The 20,872-nt window shown below is 38.2% G+C and overlaps 1 protein-coding gene across 3 annotated transcripts in view; it reads right to left on the bottom strand.

Moving 5' to 3' along the window:
- The window catches only part of AP2B1 (adaptor related protein complex 2 subunit beta 1), a 129,357-nt gene that overhangs the window by 59,648 nt on the left and 48,837 nt on the right, over positions 1-20,872 (bottom strand). For all 3 annotated transcript variants that reach the window (XM_030296903.2, XM_030296905.1, XM_030296904.1), the window contains exons 12-13: positions 19,562-19,660; positions 11,349-11,608 (exon numbers count right to left, since the gene is read on the bottom strand). In XM_030296903.2, coding sequence (XP_030152763.1) covers positions 11,349-11,608; positions 19,562-19,660 — 359 coding nt within the window. The remainder of the gene's footprint in view (positions 1-11,348; positions 11,609-19,561; positions 19,661-20,872) is intronic.

The raw sequence follows: 20,872 nt of genomic DNA, 5'->3' as shown, positions 1-20,872 counted from the left end.
AAAGAGGAGGAAAGAGAAAAGTCAGTTTCACCTGGGACATAATAACAAGGCAACGAATGAACGTGAAATCTATAAAACACAAGAGAGGGGAAAAAAACCTCTTATTTTATAATAATTCGTTAATACACATGAAAAGATGACAGCAATTCTAACTTTTTATCAAAATATAGCTGCTAAAATGAAACTAAATGTATACTACAGAACCTCATCAGTCAATTTTAATTGAGCACCTACTCTAAGATGTAGCACCGTAATGAGAACCCCAGGGTTTTCCCATTTTTTTTTTAAGTTTGCTTATTTGAGAGAGAGAGCACGAGCAGGGTAGGGGCAGAGAAAGAGGGAGACTGAAAGTTCCAAGCAGGCTCTGTGCTGCCAGCGCACAGAGCTCAATGTGGGGATTGAACCCATGAACTATACGATTATGATGTGGGCCGAAATCAAGAGTCAGACACTCAACCGACTGAGTCACCCAGGTGCCCTCCAGGGCAGTATATTTAAAAAAGGAAAATATATTTCCTGCCCACAAATAACTTACATTCAAACAACAACAAAAAGCAGCATTTACAAAATGACTGAAAAGCACACTTACTGTGTAACAGGTAAAACCGAGTACCATAGGAGTGCCTGCATACTGACAGGATAGAGAGACAAAACCAGGTGCAGCTGATTCTAAAAGCTTCTGAGAATGATGTTATGACTGGCTTTTGAAGAACAGAACAGTTATGGGGAACTACTAGAGAGAGACCTTCCCAAAAGGAAGGAATGGTTAGTGCAAAGGCACAGAAATGAGCAATCTGACAACAGAGGTGGTGAAAAAATTGTACTGGCAGGATAAGAGATTGGGATTAAGATTTTGGGAAAGAGAAAATGAGGGAGATAAAACTTTGGAAACTAGCCTGGGAAGTTAATTTTTTGTGATAGGCAATACAGAATCACTTTGATTTGTTGAACAAAGAACTAAAAATATCATAGAAACACTAACAGCTGTATGAAAAATGGACCGAAGATGGGAGAATGAGCATGGGGATTAGCGAAGAGTAATCTAAACTGCTACAGCCACCACGCACGAAAATAAAAAGTGGCGAGCGCCGAGACTAGGTGATGTTGGGTCAACTGGATAGCTGTGTGAGAAAAAATGAGCCTTGACTCCTATTATCTCACAAAATAAAAATTAAAGAGACATAGCAAACATAAATGTGAAGCGCAAAACCGAGGAGAGGACCTTGATGGCCTTGAAGTGGACAAATGTTTCTATAGAAAACACTAAGTATAAAAAGGAAAAAAAAAAGTGATGACCTGGACTTCATTAAAATTGAGAGCATCTTTTCTTCAAACAACACCATTTACAAAAAACAAGTCTTTGTCTCACAGACTACAGAAAGATGTTTGCAATACATGTGTCTGACAAAAGACATGTATTCAAATCACATAAAAGATTCCTACAAGTCATTCAATCATTACATAAAGAATTCCTACAAAGAGAACTCATTAAAAAATAAGAAGATCAGACATGTCACAAAAGAGGATCTACTACCTAAAGTAGAGGGTCCTCTACCAAAAGCAGATCATGTCTATAAACATGAAGAGGGACTTAAGCCATCTCTACTCAACAGGAAAATGCAAATGAAAACTAAAACAAGGCCTTGCCACACATCTGCCAGAATGGCAAAAATTAAAATAACTGACAATCCCAAGTGCTTCTGAGGATGTGGACCACCCAGAACTCTTATACACTGCTAGAAGGAGTGTATTTCCTGATCACTCAGGAAAACTGGCAGTATCTCGTATAGCCACTGGGTCATCTTCTATGACCCAGCAATTCCATTCCTAGGTGTATATACAGGAGAAGTAAGTACATAAGTCTATCAAGACATACATAAGAATGTTCATAGCAGTGTTATCCATAAGAGCCCCAACATACATACAACTGACTTATATCATGTTCAAGAATAAGCAAGGGCTCCAGGGTGGCTCAGTCAGTTAAGCATCTGACTCTTGATTTCGGCTTATGTCATGATCTCATGGTTCATGAGTTTGAGTCCTGTGTCGGACTCCACGCTGACACCACAGAGCCTGCTTGGGATGCTCTCTGTGCCCTGCTCTGTCTCTCGCTCTCAAAGTAAATAAACCTAAAAAAAAAAAAAGAAGCAAAACTGTAGTGATATAAGTTAAAACAATGGTTATCTCTGGAGAGTGGGTATTAATGGCAAAGGGGCATGAGAAATCTTCTAAGATGCTGGAAATATCTATCAGGGTGGTGGTTATGATTGTATACAAATGTAAAAATGTGTTGAGCTATACACTAAAGGTTAGCACAGCATTAAAATTACTATAAATGAGGGGTGCCCGAGTGGCTCAGTCGGTAAAGTGCCCAACTTCAGCTCAGGTCATGATCTCATGGTTCATGAGTTCGAACCCGCATCAGGCTCTGTGTTGACGGCTCAGAGCCTGGAAACTGTTTTGGATTCTGTGTCTCCCTCTCTCTCTGCCCCTCCCCCAATTGCATGCTCTCTCTCTCTCTCTCTCAAAATAAACATTAAAAAAAATTTTTTTTAAGATTACTATAAATGATTTATCTATTTAAAAAGTGGGGAAAATCCCAGGAAGAAAATTCTAGGCTGAGATGGTTTCACTGTGAATTCTTCCAAACATTTAAGGGAACAATAAAGTCAATCCTAGATAAATTTTAAAAGACAATAGAGAATTATAATTAAGAAAGTCTGAAAGTAGTTCAGACTGCTTATTCAATATTAATTGTACTTTGTGAGGCTTGATAATTTATTGTCATTAAAAAAAAATCCTTATCTATTGGAGCTACCAGTCATGTACTTACGGGTGAAATGATAGGAGGTCTGGAATTTGACTTAAAATACTCCAGCTCCCTCAAAAAATAAAAAATTGTGGGGGTAATGCATGAAACAAGATTGGCAATACAGTGGTAACTGTGGAGGCTGAGGGACAAGGAGACATGAGTTTGCTATACCACCCTACCTTGCATTCTTCATTCTTGAAGAATGAATAATCAAATTTGGAGAATAAACAAAAACTAAGAAGCAAAAAACTAGTGATGTTCCTCATAATTACAGAGAAATCTGAAGGGATGATGGGAAATATAAATGTGGTTCCATTGTTAAGTTTCAAGTAAGAAAAATAAGTCAAGAAGTCTAACAGACAGCTTAGGAGAAGAGACTGTAAGAGAGTACCACGGGATGTGGTGTAAAGAGTAGATGGTCTAGATTAAGAAGACGAAGATCAAGTATTGGCTCCAATAATTACCAGCTGTGTGATCTTGGGCAAGTGACAACTTCTCTGAGACAAACTTTCCTCATCAATAAAATGATAACAATGTCATCAAAACACAAGGATCTATTTTAGGGAGGATGAAATGAAAACATGGTGTAAACCGTAAAGCCTTGTAAATAGATCAGCGGTACCTACGTTTAGATCAGTTTCCTAAAGGAATAAAGAGAAGCACAAACAGAGAAGGTTCAGAATGAGTCTTGCAACACCATCAAGATTAATAATCAGAGAAAAGAATGAACACAGAATGGCAAAGATAAAATACAGAAAACCAATCTAAGAAAGATGACTTAGGAGCAAAAAGTGTCAAGGAAGCCAAGATAAAAAGTATCTAGACTGGGGGAAGAGAGGCAAAAATAGCCAAAAATTAATAAGGAAGTCAAAAAGGGAAGCGATTTCATATACACCTGCCAAGAAATATACGAAATCTCTATAAAATATATTTCTGAACATGAAATTCTATCATCTTATGACATGTGCCATTTAAGAAGTGTTCTGTCATATTATCAGTACCTCTAAATAGAAGGCAGAATAGGTAACAACGCACATAAATTCCTTCCATGAGAAGGTAAAGTGCATTAGATGAAAAGAAGTAAACACTCCTATGGTTTCTACAAGAAAATGGTAAATCATTATGCATTCTAAATGACAAACACAAGAAAATAAACGTGAAAATGTTTCCCATCATGAACTCCTGGGAAATAACTGCTTAACTGTCACCAAAGCAATATTTTTTAAGGTGAGATTTTTCTAAATTAGACTACTATTTACCATCTCACATCTCTCCCACAGCCCTGAGAAGCCAAGTTTAATAAGCAATACCCAACTCAAAAGCACTTTTCCCTTTTCCAAGTGATTTTAAAAGATTTAGTTTAGTAACCATTTTTAGATCTCTAGAAGAGGCAGGATAAGGTTTTACAGTGTAGCTGTATTTCATGTCAGAGGCATATCACTTCTTAACTGCGTGATGCAGAAGAGAGCTAGGTAATGTCAGTACTATTATGGATATGCCATTTGCAGCAATATATCATCCCTATTTAAAAAAATGTTTTTAATGTTTATTTATTTTTGAAAGAGAGAGAGACAGGTGAAGTGTGAGTGAGGGAGGGGCAGAGAGAGGGAGAAATAGGACTTGAAGCAGGCTCCAGGCCCTGAGCTGTCAGCACAGAGCCCGATGCAGGGCTCAAACTCAAGAACCATGAGATCATGACCTGAACCAAAGTCAGACGCTCAACCAACTAAACCACCCAGGCGCCCTATATCATCCCTATTTATTTCAAAAGGGATTTTTATGCATTTGTGTTTCCTTTAAAAAAAAAACAATACAAGCACAAATGGACAAAAAAAATTACCTAAAAAGCAACCACATAAGGAATTGTGAAGGTAACAAATTAAAGACTATTAATCAGATAAAGACCTTATGTAAGAGATTGTGTTCCTTTTTATGGTTTAAATATTGGTTCTTGTGTTCTAGAAAGGGTTGTTTTTATTTCTTGATTTGTTTCACTTTCCCCATCCAAGGGTCAAAAGTTATCAGGAGAGGGGCCCCTGGGTGGCTCAGTCGGTTAAGCATCCGACTTTGGCTCAGGTCATGATCTCACAGTTCATGAGTTCATGAGGTAGAGCCCCGCATCAGGTTCTGTGCTGACAGCTCAGAGCTGGAGACTGCTTCGGATTCTGTGTCTCCTTCTCTCTCTGCTCCTCCCCTGCTCATGCTGTCTCTCTCCTTCAAAAATAAATAAAAACATTAAAAAAAAATTTTTTTTAAGTTATCAGGAGACAGGTAATTTAAATGGCATATAAATATGGTTACAGAGGCAAGTTAAAAACAAAATCCCTATTTATTACCCAAAATTAAAGAACAGACTAGGAGACGGATGAGATGGATGAACTTAAAAGTCAAATGATCACATCTAGAGAAGGTTAAATATATTTGCCTACAGGCAAAACACCCTACTGTTACAAGGCCTAATCCTTAGGAAGCTACAGCTCCTCTGGGTGAAAATCATAGCACCTGCCCTAAAACCAAAGAGTCAACTCAAGCAAAGACTAATGAATATTAATTAAAGATTTGCTTGGATGTTGACCTTTCCTTTTTGTTTATCTGTGCGCACAGCCTGTTTAAACAGAGCTGAAAATGTTGACTACGCTAATTTGTAAAACAATAAATCCTACACTCTGGCTACTCTGAACCACTTAAACAACAATATGTATTAGAAAATGGTACAAGACACACATTAATCACTTTAGTCAATCTGGTTTCAAACTTAGATTTAAGGTTTATTATGATTAAGGAAGGAAAGAGATTCTGAAAAAATTCCAAGATACCCATTCTAAGAGTTTATTAAATTTATTAAATTAAAATTAAAATTTTGAGATCAGTAAAAAGCAAGAAAGAGTTCCATGCTACCAGAGAACCTGTTCATAATAGAATTCCCTTGATATTACGATCAATTTGGCAAAAAAGAGTACAGGTAACTGAGAAACTGTCTACACTGAATCTAGGCTATTATTATTCTTTTAATTCAAGCGTAATTAACATACAGTGTTGTATTAGTTTTAGGTGTACAATATAATGATTCAACAACTCTATACATTAATCCATTGCTCATCAAGTATATTTTTATTTTGCCCATCCCCCCACCCACCACCCCTCTGGCAATCACCAGATTATTCTCTATATTTAAGAGTCTGTTCTGGGCACCTGAGTGGCTCAGTTGGTTAAGAATCGGACTTTGGCTCAGGTCATGGTTTCATGGTTTGTGGGTTCGAGCCCCGTGTTGGGCTCTGTGCTGACAACTGAGAGCCTGGAGCCTGCTTCAGATTCTGTGTCTGCCTCTCCCCTGTTCATGCTCTCTTTCTCAGTCTCCCAAAAATAAATAAATGTTAAAAAAAAAAAAAAAGAAGAGTCTGTTCCTTGTTTCTTTTTGGTTTGTTCATTTGTTTGGCTCCTTAAATTCCATATATGAGTGAAATCATTGGTATTTGTCTTTCTCTGAGTGATTTATTTTACTTAGCATTATACCTTCTAGGTCCATCCATATTGTTGCAAATTGCAAGATTTCATTCTTTTTTTATGGCTGAATATTATTCCATAGTGTATATATACCACATCTTCTTTATCCATTCATCTATAGATGGACACTTAGGTTGCTCATGGCTATTGTAAATAATGCTGCAATAAACACAGGGGTGCATGTGTCTTTTCGAATTACTGTTTTCGTTTTCTTTCGGTAAATACCCAATAGGGAATTAATGGATCATATGGTAATTCTATTAACTTTCTGGGGAGCCTCCACACTGTTTTCCACAGTGGCTGCACCAGTATGCATCCCCACCAACAATGCACAAGATTTCCTTTTTCTCCACATCCTACCAACACTTGTTATTTCTTACGTTTTTGATTTTAGCCATTCTGAAAGGTATATAGTAATATCTCATTGTAGTTTTATTATTTTTTTAAATATTATTTTGAGAGAGAGAGAGAGAGAGACAGAGACAGAGAATCCCAAGTAGGCTCCATGCTGTTAGCATGGAGCTCAATGTGGGGCTCAATCTCACAAACTGTGAGATAACGACCTGAGCCGAAATCAAGAGCAGGAAGTTTAACTGACTGAGCCACCCGGGTGCCCCTCTCACTGTGGTTTTAATTCACATTTCTCTAATTAGTGAAGTTGAGCATCTTTTCATGTGTTTGTTGGCCATCTTTTCTTTGTAGAAATGTCTATTTAAGTCCTGTGTCTATTTTTAAATTGGATTGTGTTTTTTGCTGTTGAGTTGTGTAAGTTCTTTATATACTTTGGATATTAACCCCTTATTGGATATATCATTTGCAAATATCTTCTCGCATTTAGTAGGTTCCCTTTTTGTTTTGTTGATGGTTTCCTTTGCTGTCCAGAAGACTTTTATTTTGGTGTAGTCCCCATGGTTTAATTTTGCTTCTGTTTCCCTCACCTGAGGAGACAGATCTAGAAAAATGTTTCCTTCGGTCACAGAAATTACTGCCTATGTTTTCTTCTAGGAATTTTATGGTTTCAGGTCTCATATTTAGGTCTTTAATCCATTTTGGGTTTATTTTTGTGTAAGAAAGAGGTCGTTTCATTCTTTTGCATGTAGCTATACAGTTTTCCAACACAAAACCATGGGTTTATTCCTGGACCATCTAATCAGTTCCATTGATCTATGTGCCTATTTTTGCGCCAGTGCCACACTATCCAATTACTACAGCTGTGTAGTATATTTGGAAATATGGGATTGTGTACCTCCAACTTTGTTCTTATTTTTCAAGACTGCTTTGGCTATTCAGGGTCTTTGGTGGTTCCATACATATTTTAGGATTGTTTGTTCTAGTTCTGTGAAAAATGCAGTTGGTATCCTGATAGGGATTACATTAAATCTGTAGATTGCTTTGGGTGGTATGGACATTTTAATAACATGGGTTCTTCCAATCCAAAGGCATGGAATATCTTCCCATGTTTTTGCTGTCCTTAATTTCTTTCATCAGCATTTTATAGTTTCCAGAGTACAGGTATTTCACCTCCTTAGTTAAGTTTATGCCTAGGTATATTATGGTGTGGTACAATTGTAAATGATATTGTCTTAATTTAACTTTCTGCCACTTACTTATTAGTGTATAGAAACGAAACAGATTTCTATATATTAATTTTATATCCTACAATTTTACTGAGTCCATTTATTCTAGTAGTTTTTTGGTGGAGTCTTTAGTGTTTTCTATATATAGTATGTCAGTTGCAAACACTCAAAGTTTTACTTCTTCCTAACTTGGATGCCTTTCATTTCTTTTTCTTGTCTGACTGCTGTACCCAGGAAAGTGGAGAGAATGGATATCCTTGTCTTGTTCCTAATCTTAGAGGAAAAGCTTTGTTTTTCACCACTGAGTATGATGTTAGCCACAGGTTTTTCATATATGGCCTTTATGTTGAAGTATGTTCCCTCTAAACCTACTTTGTTGAGAGTTTTTATCAGGAATGGATATTGTATCTTGTCAAATGCTTCTTCTGTATCTACTGAGGTGATCATATGGTTTTTATCCTTTTTCTTGTTAATGTGATGCATTATGTTAATTCATTTGTATTCAGTATTCACAAATACTGAACTATCCTTGCATCCCTGGAAAAATTCCCGCTTGATCAAGATGAATCATTTTTTAATGTATTGTTGGATTCAGTTTGTTAGTAGGTTGTTGAGGATGTCTACATCTATGTTCATCAGAGATACTGACCTGTAGTTTTCTTTTTTTGTAGTGTCTTCTTCTGGTTTTGGTATCAGGGTAATGCTAGCCTTATAGAACAAATTTGGAAACTTTCCTTTTTCTTCTATTTTTTGGAATAGTTTAAGAAGAATAAGTATTAACTATTTGGCAGAATTCACCTGTGAATCCATCTGGTTCTGAATTTTTGTTTGTTGGGAATTTTTTGATTACTGTTTCAATTTCATTGCTAGTAAGGGGTCTGTTTAAATTTTTTATTTCTTCCTCATTCAGTTTTGGAAGGTTACAGGTTTCTAGGAACTAATACATTTCTTCTAGATTGTCTAATTTGTTGGCATATAATTTTTCATACTATTCTCTTCTAATGCTTTTTATTTCTGTGGTGTCAGTTATTTCTCCTTCCTTCCTGATTTGAGTCCTTTCTCTTCCTTTTCTTGATGAGTCTGACTGAAGGTTTATTGATTTTACTGATTTTTTCAAACAACCATCTCCTAGTTTCCTGGATCGATTCTTTTTTGGTTGTTGTTTTTTTTTAAGTCTCTATTTCTTTTTGCTCTAATCTTTACTATTTCCTTCCTTCTACCAGCTTTGTGCTTTTTTTTTTTCCTAGCTCATTTAGGTGTAAGGTTAGGTAGAGATTTTACTTGCTTCCTGAGTTAAGTCTCAGGAAGGTATTGCTATAATTTTCCCTCTTAGAACAGCACTGCTGCATCCAACTCTGTCTAAATGCTCTAATCAAAACAACACAGGGTGACTGAAAGGACAAAAAAAGCAAGAGACACCTATATGCTGCCCATAAGGGACTCACTTCAGACCTAAAGATGTGCAGCCTGAAAATGAAGGGATGCAAAAACATTTACCATGCAAATGGAAGCAAAAATAAAGATGGGGTAGCAATACTTACAATGGACAAAATAGACATTAAAACAAAGATCATGACAAGAGACAAAAATGGGCACTGGCTAATGATAAAGGAAACTACCCAACAAGAGGATATTACAATTGTAAATATTTATGCACCCAACGTGGCAGCACCTAAATACATAAAGCAACTATTAACACACATTAAGGAAGAAACTGACAGTAGTTCAATAATAGCAAGTTACAACACCCTGCTTACATCAGTGGATATATCATCCAGGTAGAAAATCAATCAGGAGCTTTGAATGACACATAGGACCGAATGCTTTTTTTTTTTTTTTTTTTTTTTTTTTTTTAGTATATGAAATTTATTGTCAAATTGGTTTCTATACAACACCCAGCGCTCATCCCAAAAGATGCCCTCGTCAATACCCATTACCTCCCACCCCCCATCAACCCTCAGTTTGTTATCAGTTTTTAAGAGTCTCTTATGCTTTGGCTCTCTCCCACTCTAACCTCTTTTTTTTTTTTTTTTTTAATTTTTTTTTTCAACGTTTTTATTTATTTTTGGGACAGAGAGAGACAGAGCATGAACGGGGGAGGGGCAGAGAGAGAGGGAGACACAGAATCGGAAACAGGCTCCAGGCTCCGAGCCATCAGCCCAGAGCCTGACGCGGGGCTCGAACTCACGGACCGCGAGATCGTGATCTGGCTGAAGTCGGATGCTTAACCGACTGCGCCACCCAGGCGCCCCTCTAACCTCTTTTTTAGACTGAATGCTTTTTAACAGATATTTGCAGAACATTCCATTCAGAATATACCAAAACAGCAGAATACACATTTTTGTCAAGTGTTCTCCAGAATATATCACGTTAGGCCTAAATTCAAAAAAACTGAAATCATATGCATCTTTTCTGACCACAATGGTATGAAACTAGAAATCAATCACAAGAAAAAAAGCTGGAAAAGAACATAAATAACATGGAGGCTAAATAACATGCTCCTAAACAATGAATGGGTTAACCAAGTAATCAAAAAGGAAATCAAAAACAAGGTGACAAATGAAAATGAAAACACAGTTGTTTTCATTTTGCATACCAAAATCTTGCGGATGCAGCAAAAGCTGTTCTAACAGGGAAGATTATAGCTGTATAGGCCTACCCCAAGAAGCAAGAAAAATCCCAAACCTAACCTTATACCTTAAGGAGCCAGAAAAAGAACAGAGCCCAAAGCCAGTAGAAGGAAGGAATCTAGGCTGCTCTTATAAAACAATCCTGTAAATATTATTTCACTAATAGCTTTATAGCACAAAAGCAGTATCTGCTAACTTTATCCATAGGCTTCTACCAAAGTTACACTAAAGCAATAAGATAGCTAAAGGTACATATAGTCTTTTTTTCCAAATTTTCAGCCCTGAAAAGATTTCTAGCCTCATCTGGGGACATAAACAACTTTCAAATTTATCAGTTTAGAAGGTCTTCACCAATGGGGACCCTGGGTGGCTCAGTTGGTTAAGAGCCCACCTCTTGATTTGGGCTCAGGTCATATCTCGCAGTTTTTCGTGAGTTCGGACCCCACATTGGACTCTCTGCTGACAGTGCGGAACCTGCTTGGGATTCTCTCTCTCTCTTTCTCCCTCTGTCTCTACCCTCTCCCACTCATGCTTATGTCTCCCACTCATGTCTCTCTCTCAAAATAAATAAACTAAAAAGTTAAAAAAAAAAAAAGTCTTCATCATTTTCTAAAGCTGTTATCTTACCTACTTCCCAAATTAGAATACAGAAGAGCCCTTCACCTATTATGTATGTGGTCACTGGTATTCAGATGGAGACCCCAGGGCATTATAGTAAGTTTGCAAAATGCATACCAAGTTCTTTTCTAGGCTATAACAACAGGAGGAAGACCAACTCTGTCTATAAGAGTTACTTCTCACTCAAAACCTAGTTCACCTGCTTACCTCCCATGATGTATTGGCAAGTGTTTGCGATGGATTCCATGACTTCCTTCCACAAAAGCATTGGGAGGCTTATGGTATACCGAGGCCAAAGATCCAATGTGGCATATTAGCTCATCCAGCAGAGTTGGCTCAATAAGATCTGTCTCCTCAGAGATCAGTGGCTTCTCAGACAAGACTACCTCTTTGGCTGTGACAGGGTCCGTTGAGAGAAGGCGCCAATAAATATAGCCCCGGTCTCGAAGGTCAGGATTATCAGAATCCTAATGAAAGGCAAGGGCAAGAAGGTTTAAATGGAAGTTTTCTCCATACAGAAACCCAACCTGTTAGATTTATATTAAGGCAATGCTGTAGTGATTTATAAAGTTGGCTGTTAAGATATTTAAACTCAACACAGTTTTAATACAGTCATAATTCTGTAATCTCTAATGTCCCAAAGAATTTAAATATAAATCGAGATGGGTTAGTTCTAAGACTAAATTTCAAGGGAAGATGGGAAATGGAAAATAAAAGTTTAATTTGATAGAAATTAACTCCTTGAGACAGCCTTGGAACATCAAAATAATTCTTTTAAAAAAAAGTTTTTAATGTTTATTTTTGAGAGAGTGAGCAACAGTACATGCGTGTGAGCAGGGGAGGGGCAGAGATAGAGGGGGAGGGAGACACAGAACCCGAAGCAGGCTCCAGGCTCTGAGCTGTCAGCACAGAGCCTGATGCAGGGCTCGAACTCACGAACCATGATATCATGACCTGAGCCAAAGTTGGGACACTTAACCGACTGAGCCACTCGGGTGCCTCCCCAAAAAATGTTTTTTAACTGCTATAAACATCAGCAGGATTATTCATGAAATAGATTTTAAAAATATTTCACCCATACCTTCTTTCTTCATTCAAATATTTATTAAGTATCTCCTATGGAGACACTGGCTAGGCCCTGGAAATAAAGAGATAAGACACATAGTGCCTGACTTTAACAAGTCCAGAATACTAATTATTACAATATAGTATGAGAGGTACTACTATCTAAAATAATAAATGACTGTTCAGGAGAGTGTGGAACTAAACATTTCCCAAAGGGGTGACCTTTTAATTTAGTGGTCTTGTTTTTTCTGTGGTAGTTTTAAAATAATTTTTATTCATACTCATGGCTAAAAAAAAATTCATCAATGCTATATCACAATTAGAAGTTTGTAACATATCGGAGTGCCTGGGTAGCTGCCAGTTGAGTGTCTGACTCTCGATTTCTGCTCAGGTCATAATCCCAGGGTCAAGGGATTGAACCCCCTGTCAGGCTCCCCACGAGGTATGAAGCCTGCTTGGGATTCTCTCTCTCTCTCCCTCTGCCCCTTTTCCCTACTCATGCTTGCTCTCTCAAAAAAAAAAAAAAAAAAAGTTCGTAATATAAAAATAAGTCTCTGGGGCACCTGACTGACTCAGTTGGTAGAGCACATGACTCTTGATGACGGGGTTGTGCATTCAAGCCCCACACTAAGTGTGTAAAAACAAAATCTTTAAAAAAATAATTTTTTTGTGTGTTAAGGACAAAATCTTTAAACATATGTATATATTTTAATAAAAATAAATAAAAATTTTAAATCTCCCCAAACATCCAACCCTTCCCCACTTTACATCCCCAGAATAGCCATTTTAACAGTGTGGTTATGTGTCCTTCCAGAGAGCTCCTAAGCATACATATATCCATTTTATATAAAACCAATTTCACATTATATATACTCCTCTGCAAGGTATTTTCCACACTGGCATATACACCTGCAAACTTCCCCAGTATATACAGCACTGCAACATTATTTACTAGTGCCCTATCAATGGACATTTAGGTTGTTGCCTCTTTCTCCCTCCTTCCTGCCATTCATGCATTAATTTATGTGAACATCACAAAGTAGCGATAAATATCCTGGTATCTACCTCTCAGAGTATGTCTATATGATGGCATTCCAGCTGTTTTAGTGCCACAACAGTAAGTCGCTGTTTCAGTATCTGCATTTAAAATACACATACAAAAATATTTTCTTCAAAAGTAGGCCAATTTGAGGGCTTCCATGTGAGTTTCTAAGTAAGCAGATAAATTGGTTCATGAGTTAGCCACTTAAGGCACTTAACACCCAGCTTAATAAACACTAGCAGTGACCCCGATGGTTTTGACTACATGGTTTCCTATGGTTTTTCTTAGTCATGTATTGTTTAATTTGTGCCCACAGTGGACCACTGGTTAAAAACAAGAAAGCATAAGGGTGCGCCCCTGGGTGGCTCAGCTGGTTAAGCGTCCGACTTTGGGTCAGGTCATGATCTCATGGTTCTTGAGTTTGAGCCCCACACTGGCCTCTGTGCTAATAGCTCAGAGCCTGGAGCCTGCTTCAGATTCTGTGTCTCCCTCTCTCTGCCCCTCCCCCGCCCACTCACTCTCAAATAAAAATTTTAAAAAGCATAAGGAACACTGCAATACGGCAAGTTAGTTAACAGAATATCAAAATGGTAAATATAACTCAAAAGAATCTTGATCACATTCATAGGTTGTGTTACATAGCATATAAAAATGTTTGTAGTGTTTGAAATGCCAGGGTTAAAAAAGGGAAACAGTGATAATATTCAATTTACATAAGTTGTTTTGTTTTTGAGAAGTCCGGTAATTGGTTTATAAATAGGCTGAAATCTTACTTATTTTACTTGGAAACAAAGTTTGAACATCACAAAACGTAAGTTGACTTTTTTTAATGTTTATTTTTAAGAGAGAGTGCCCACACGCGCATGAGCTGGGGAGGGGCAGAGAAATAGACAGAAGATCCAAAGCAGGCTCCCCACTGACAGCAGAGAGCCTGATGTGAGGCTTGAACGCACGAACCGAACTGTGAGATCATGACTTGAGCTGAAGTCTGACGCTTTAACTGACTGAACCACCCAGGCACCCAAAACAAGTTGATTTTTTAAAAGAATAGACTACCAGTTTTTTGACGTATCAGGTCAGGAAAGCAATCCCCACCCCAGCTTTTGTTGATACATAAAAGTTAAATCTTAATTTATATATTCAATCCCCAAAGCACACCATTTAAAATTTGTATACTAATTATGCTTTTTATTATACACAATTAAAATGAATACTGCACATCACTTGCCCAGGAAAATTCAGTCTTCTGTCTTCATAGATTAGTAATATTGTTGAGGTATTAAACTATAATACAATTTAATAATGTATGGATGAAAACTGACTACTTTTTACTTCAAATTATTTCTCTTTTCCATTATGTACATACTTAACCAAATGCAAAATTAATTAATTAATTAATTAATTAATTAATTCCTGTGGGGATTCACAAAACTATGTACATCTATGATAGAAGTTTGGAGTCCCCCTATACTCCACAAATTCAAAACACGGCAATAAGGCAAAATGCTACATATAGAATCCCTGGATTAAAGTGTATATGCACCATAAATCTTTATAGACACACACTTTAAAAATATGGTCCTGGGGCACCTGGGTGGCGCAGTCGGTTAAGCGTCCGACTTCAGCCAGGTCACGATCTCGCGGTCCCTGAGTTCGAGCCCCGCGTCAGGCTCTGGGCTGATGGCTCAGAGCCTGGAGCCTGTTTCCGATTCTGTGTCTCCCTCTCTCTCTGGCCCTCCCCCGTTCATGCTCTGTCTCTCTCTGTCCCAAAAATAAAATAAAACGTTGAAAAAAAAATTTAAAAAAAAATAAAAAATATGGTCCTGTGAGAAATGAGTGCAAATTTTCCAAAGCCTGAAGCTAAAGAACAGGCAAGGATCTTCACTGTTCGAACGTCGCTATTCTGAGGGCTGATTTGTTAGGCTTACTGTAAGCTGGTCAACACTGCCTCACTATTTATATGGAGGCCACAAAAAATCAGGCCCAGTCAAGACATGTGACATTAAAATCGAAACTTTTTATGATTTTAAGGTGCCATTCCATGTTTGGTGATTCGGAAAATTTGGTTTTGGATCTGCTTTTCTGTTAGCCCCCCTAGTTCCTGGCCAGGATCTGGGAAAATAGTACATTTCTAAAAATTTAAGAGCTTCCAAAATAATTACCAGGCATGCTCGAAAACAGTAAACTGTACTATGCATCAACATTATAACATACCAGGAAAGTCACTCAGTGGCAGATTCTAGGGCCACATCACAGAAATTTTCATTATGTCAGGATCAGGCCCAGGAATTTACATTTCCAGCAAGCAGCACAGGTGATTTTGATGATGGTGTTCTCTAGCTCATAGAGAAGTCTTCATCTTAATTTTTCTTGAACAGACTATACAGGGTAATTATTAAAGTCTGGACACTTCCGTGTGTATTCTTAACTGATTGCTCTATAACTACCAAAGCAGAGAAGACAAACCTTTGAAATGAAGCCTTGGATTCAAGGGTTCATTTCCTTTTCCTGTAATAATATTTCTAATTAACTACCATTTTATTTAAAGTTAGAAGCACAGAGGCACCTGGGTGGCTCAGTCGATTGAGAGGCTGACTTCGGCCGGCTTCGGATCTCATGGTTCTTGAGTTCGAGCCCCACATCGGGCTCTGTGCTAACAGCTCAGAGCCTGGAGCCTGTTTCGAATTCTGTGTCTCCCTCTCTCTGCTCCCTCCCCACTTGCACTCTGCCTCTCTCTCTCTCAAAAATTAACATAAAAAGTGTTTTTATTTAATAAAAACAAAGCTAGAAGCATAAATATTTCACATTACTTCACTGAATTATCAGCACAGGTTAAAAAAAAACACACAAAAAAACCCAGTATTAATTAACTCTATTGTTGAAATGGGAAAGGAACAGTATTAAAAAGAAATTTGCTCAGGCATGTCTCGAACCAGGGATGTAGCAGAAATAGAACTCCCATCACCCAATTCAAATGAACACAACTTAGGGATGCTTGGGTGGCTCAGTTGTTTAAGCATCTGACTTCGGCTCAGATCATGATCTCAAGTTTTGTGAGTTCAATCCCAGCATCAGGCTCTGCACTAGAAGTGCAGAGCCTGCCTGGGATTCTCTCTCACCCCCTCTGTCTCTGTCCCTCCCGGACTCAGGCTTTGTCCTTCTCTCAAAATAAATCAACTTAAAAAAAAATTAAAAATAAATAAACTTAATTAACACAACTTAGCAGATCACACTGCCCTCAACTGAAATTGGTACCTAATAAGTTATTAGGTTCCTAATATTGGTACCTAACAAGTTATTAGGTTCGTATTTCACAAACTTGGAGGGTAGGGGTGGGGGGCACAAAACAGAGAAAAAAACATACAGTGGAAAAGACTTATATACCAATGTGCTCTTCTTTTATGGTAACTCCTCAGATCTCATTAACTGGACAGAAAAGGGTTGGCTAGAAAAACTGCTTAATAATTATTTACAACCAAATATGAAATAATCACCTACAATGATCTTAAAACCACTAAGTTCGCTTGCATGTACTGGTTTATGCACAATAGTGCTTCAGAGAGGGAAAGCAAGGAGTACGCAGTCTCAAAGTCATCCCTGACCTTCAGGCTAGAGAAGCAGCACAGCATGATAGATAACAGCAAAGACTCTGGAGCCAGGCTACCTGGGTTTGACTCCTCACTCTGCCACATACTAACTGGGCCTATGTCTCAGTTTCCTCATCCATAAAATAGGAATAATAACAGTATCAACCATTACTGAGATTAAATTAACGTGTAAAGTCCTTACAAGAATGCCTGGTACATAGTAAGCACAACAAAAATGGTTATTATTAAATATTTTATACTAGTCCTTGTACAAAAAGTCTCAATCAGGAATATCTGATGGTCTACTTATACCCTGCCCTAGTCCCAGAAAAGGACTTAGCAAAGCTTACAAAAATGCATCCAGGACTAGAGAGCATAAATCAGAACTAGAAACAGAAAAAGGCATGCCACAATGACCTACACATTTTCTACAAGAGATCCTTAAATTTGACTCTAAAGTTTCCAACTCATATGAGCATGAAATCTAGTTACATAAGCCATTCAGAGGGTCAGTTAACTACATACCTACCAATGCTTAGGAGAATCCAAAACTGGTTAGGAATTTGTTTGATGGAACCTCATAAAGAAAAAAAAACATATAATGGAATAACAAATGACTTTGACAACAGATCCAAATAGGATAGTTTCTCATGACAACCCTACTATTAGATGAATGCATCGGTATAATTTAGTAAATGTAACTTAATTAAGGGTCAGGTACAATGCAGTCTAGATACCCAGCTCTCTACCAGTCTGGCTTGATTCAGTGGCAAATTTTATCTGTAAGAACAGAGAGTCCTTGTATTATTTAAGCAATCCTCCCTAAACACTTTATCTCAGGCAAATTTTGATAAATAACAGGAGATAATCTGACAAGAATCCAAAATACAGCTCTCTTGTGACGCCTTTGAAATACAGACCCATAGGCCTTCAACAGACCATGGAGATGGAGATAGGGTTGAGAACTGGTGACTACAATGGAACCTACCAAGGACACTTGCTTGATTTTAAGACTATCCGTATCTAGAGATAAGCAGGGAGAGAGCAAGGCCCAAATTCTCTTTAGAAACTTGTTGTAAATCCACCTTAACACAGATACAAATGGGTGATCAAGGGTCTACACTAAGAATTCTAGAAGGCTCGGGCACTGGGGTGGCTTTGTTGGCTAAGTGGCTGACTTTGGCTCAGGTCGTGATCTTGACATCCTTGAGTTGTAGCCCTGCATCGGGCTCTGTGCTGACACCTTAGAGCCTGGACCCTGCTTTAGCTTCTGTGTTTCCCTCTCTCTCTCTCTCTGTCTGCCCCTCTCCCATTCACGCTTTCTATTTCTCTCTCTCAAAAATAAAGATTAAAAAATTAAAAAAAAAAAGTCTAGAATGCTCAATTCAATACAGGTATTAAATAGCCACTGCCTTGATGGTTATAGAAATTGCTTTGCTTCAGGCAAAGGAAGATGTTTAAAAGGGAATTTTTTTTTTTTTAATTTTTTTTTTCAACGTTTTTTATTTATTTTTGGGACAGAGAGAGACAGAGCATGAACGGGGGAGGGGCAGAGAGAGAGGGAGACACAGAATCGGAAACAGGCTCCAGGCTCTGAGCCATCAGCCCAGAGCCCGACGCGGGGCTCGAACTCACGGACCGCGAGATCGTGACCTGGCTGAAGTCGGACGCTTAACCGACTGCGCCACCCAGGCGCCCCGGGAATTTTTTTTTAAAGAAACATTTTAAAGAATGCTTACAAATATATATTAAAGGATGTAAAATTAATAATAGGAAAGATAACAGATAAAAGTACTATGAAAAGATTTCAAATTTTGATTATCTACCACTATACAGAGATGAATAAGAAAAATGGTAAACTGAGTATCTAAATCCGATTCCATGTGTCGACACACACCTGAACTTCTTCTGACGGCCTGCTATAGCCAGCTAGTTCTCAAATTCAATTAAGAACATAACGAAATTATGATGAATTGCTATACTAGTTACAGTAGATAAAATAATTGTTTTGATTTCTGTGGACCTAAAATGGTGACAATAAATCTGTGGCCTCCAGTTGCCACATTTCTGAAATCAGAACTCATCCTAGGGAGGACCAAAAATATCGAATAATTAAGGAGGCAGCATAAGCACTTTAAAATTACTTAAAGAGGAAGGCAATCAATTCTAGAAGGTAGAAAGAACAATATCGGAGACCTTCGTTGAGGCATTTACCAATATTAAATCATTGTACTTTCATTTAGAAGGTGAAATTAAGTCACCTAGAAGGAGTGAGACTTAAGTGAGTCACCCAGTACTGTGAGACTCAATGTCATTTTCACACTGTAGGTCATTCGTTAAAAGTAAAATATCTAAGTTAAGCCCATCTAAGTTCAACAGAAACTGGAGCCAGTTCATTTAAAAGCCACCGAACTACAATTCGATGTTATATGTATAAGAGGCACTATTTTTATATTTTAACAGGATCTAAAGACTGCGCCCTTTCCAATTAAAATCTTCCCAAATGAGGGGTGCCACACTGGCTTAGTCGGTGGGGCATGTGACTCTTGACCTTGGGGTTGTGAGTTCAAGCCCCAACTTGGGCATAGGGCGTACTTAAAATAATAAATGAATAAATAAGTAAAAATAAATAAACAAATCCCCCCAATTGAATCTTCCCAGAGTTTCATGATTTCCTCAATATAAAAGCAGACAAATCAAACCCATGCTTTTTCTAGATTTCATACCTGTGTTGCCAAACTCAAGACTTGCTGTACCAGCTCCTGTGTTTCTGATGGTTTCTTGAGAAACAGCTTCACTATGGCAGTAAGCAGAGTGAGCTGCACCTATGGGGATGCAATTTAACAGATAAAGTGAAAAGCATTTACATTACTCCCTACCATTATTTCCAAAGTAGTGCTTACCCATCTACGAATTACTACCTGGTCTTTCTAAGCCTGGGTGGCTCAGCCAGTGGAGCATCAGACTCTTGGTTTTGGCTCAGGTCATGATCTCAAGGTTTGTGAATTTGAGCCCAGCATCAGGCTCCACACTGGCAGTACAGAGCCTACTTGGGGTTCTCTCTTCCCTCTCTCTCTCTGCCCCTCTCCCTGCTCACTCTCTCTCTCTCTCAAAAATAAATTAATTAAAACAACAACAACCCAAACTCACTAGCCTCTTGTCCCTAAATTGCATTTTTGGCACAAAAAATTGCTTATTTATTAAATCCTTTATATTCATTTCCACCAAAAGATACAACTTGGGGAGAAATTAGGGAATTATCTGTCATACTAGGGCAAGAGCCAAAAAACAGTAAAACTATGCCAGATCACAGCTAATTAAAAATGGGCTACTGAAGGGTGCCACGGTGGCTCAGTTGGTTAAGCTCTGGTCATGATCTTGTGGTCCATGAGTTGGAGCCCCGTGTCAGGCTCTGTGCTGCCAGCTCAGAGCCTGGAGCCTGCTTCAGACTGTCTCCCCATCTCTCTGCCCCTCCCTCACTCACACTGTTTCTCTCTCTCAAAAATAAATAAACATTAAAAACAATTTTTTTGGGGGCGCCTGGGTGGCGCAGTCGGTTAAGCGTCCGACTTCAGCCAGGTCACGATCTCGCGGTCCGTGAGTTCGAGCCCCGCGTCAGGCTCTGGGCTGATGGCTCGGAGCCTGGAGCCTGTTTCCGATTCTGTGTCTCCCTCTCTCTCTGCCCCTCCCCTGTTCATGCTCTGTCTCTCTCTGTCCCAAAAATAAATAAAAATGTTGAAAAAAAAAATTAAAAAAAAAAAAATAAAAACAATTTTTTTTAATGTAAAAAAAAAATATGGGCTGCTGAACCATACACAAAGCTATAGGCTTGTATGCGTTCCTTGTATAGGTCTATTAAAATTACTATGGTGGATTACATACATGACCTTCAATGTGCAATGAGTGCAAATGCCAGGGGAAAAGGGTTTTATAATTTATCTGCTTCTCTGTGCCCACAGTTCCAAGGTCAGGTCTCTCCATTTTGGTAGAGGAGAGACAGAAGATGGGAAGAAATCTAGCTATCCAGAGAATCTTTT

The sequence above is a fragment of the Lynx canadensis genome, chromosome E1, assembly GCF_007474595.2.
Source record: "Lynx canadensis isolate LIC74 chromosome E1, mLynCan4.pri.v2, whole genome shotgun sequence".
NCBI lineage: Eukaryota > Metazoa > Chordata > Mammalia > Carnivora > Felidae > Lynx > Lynx canadensis.
Note: the sequence above shows the minus strand (reverse complement) of the source record. Positions and strands in the feature narration are given on the sequence as shown.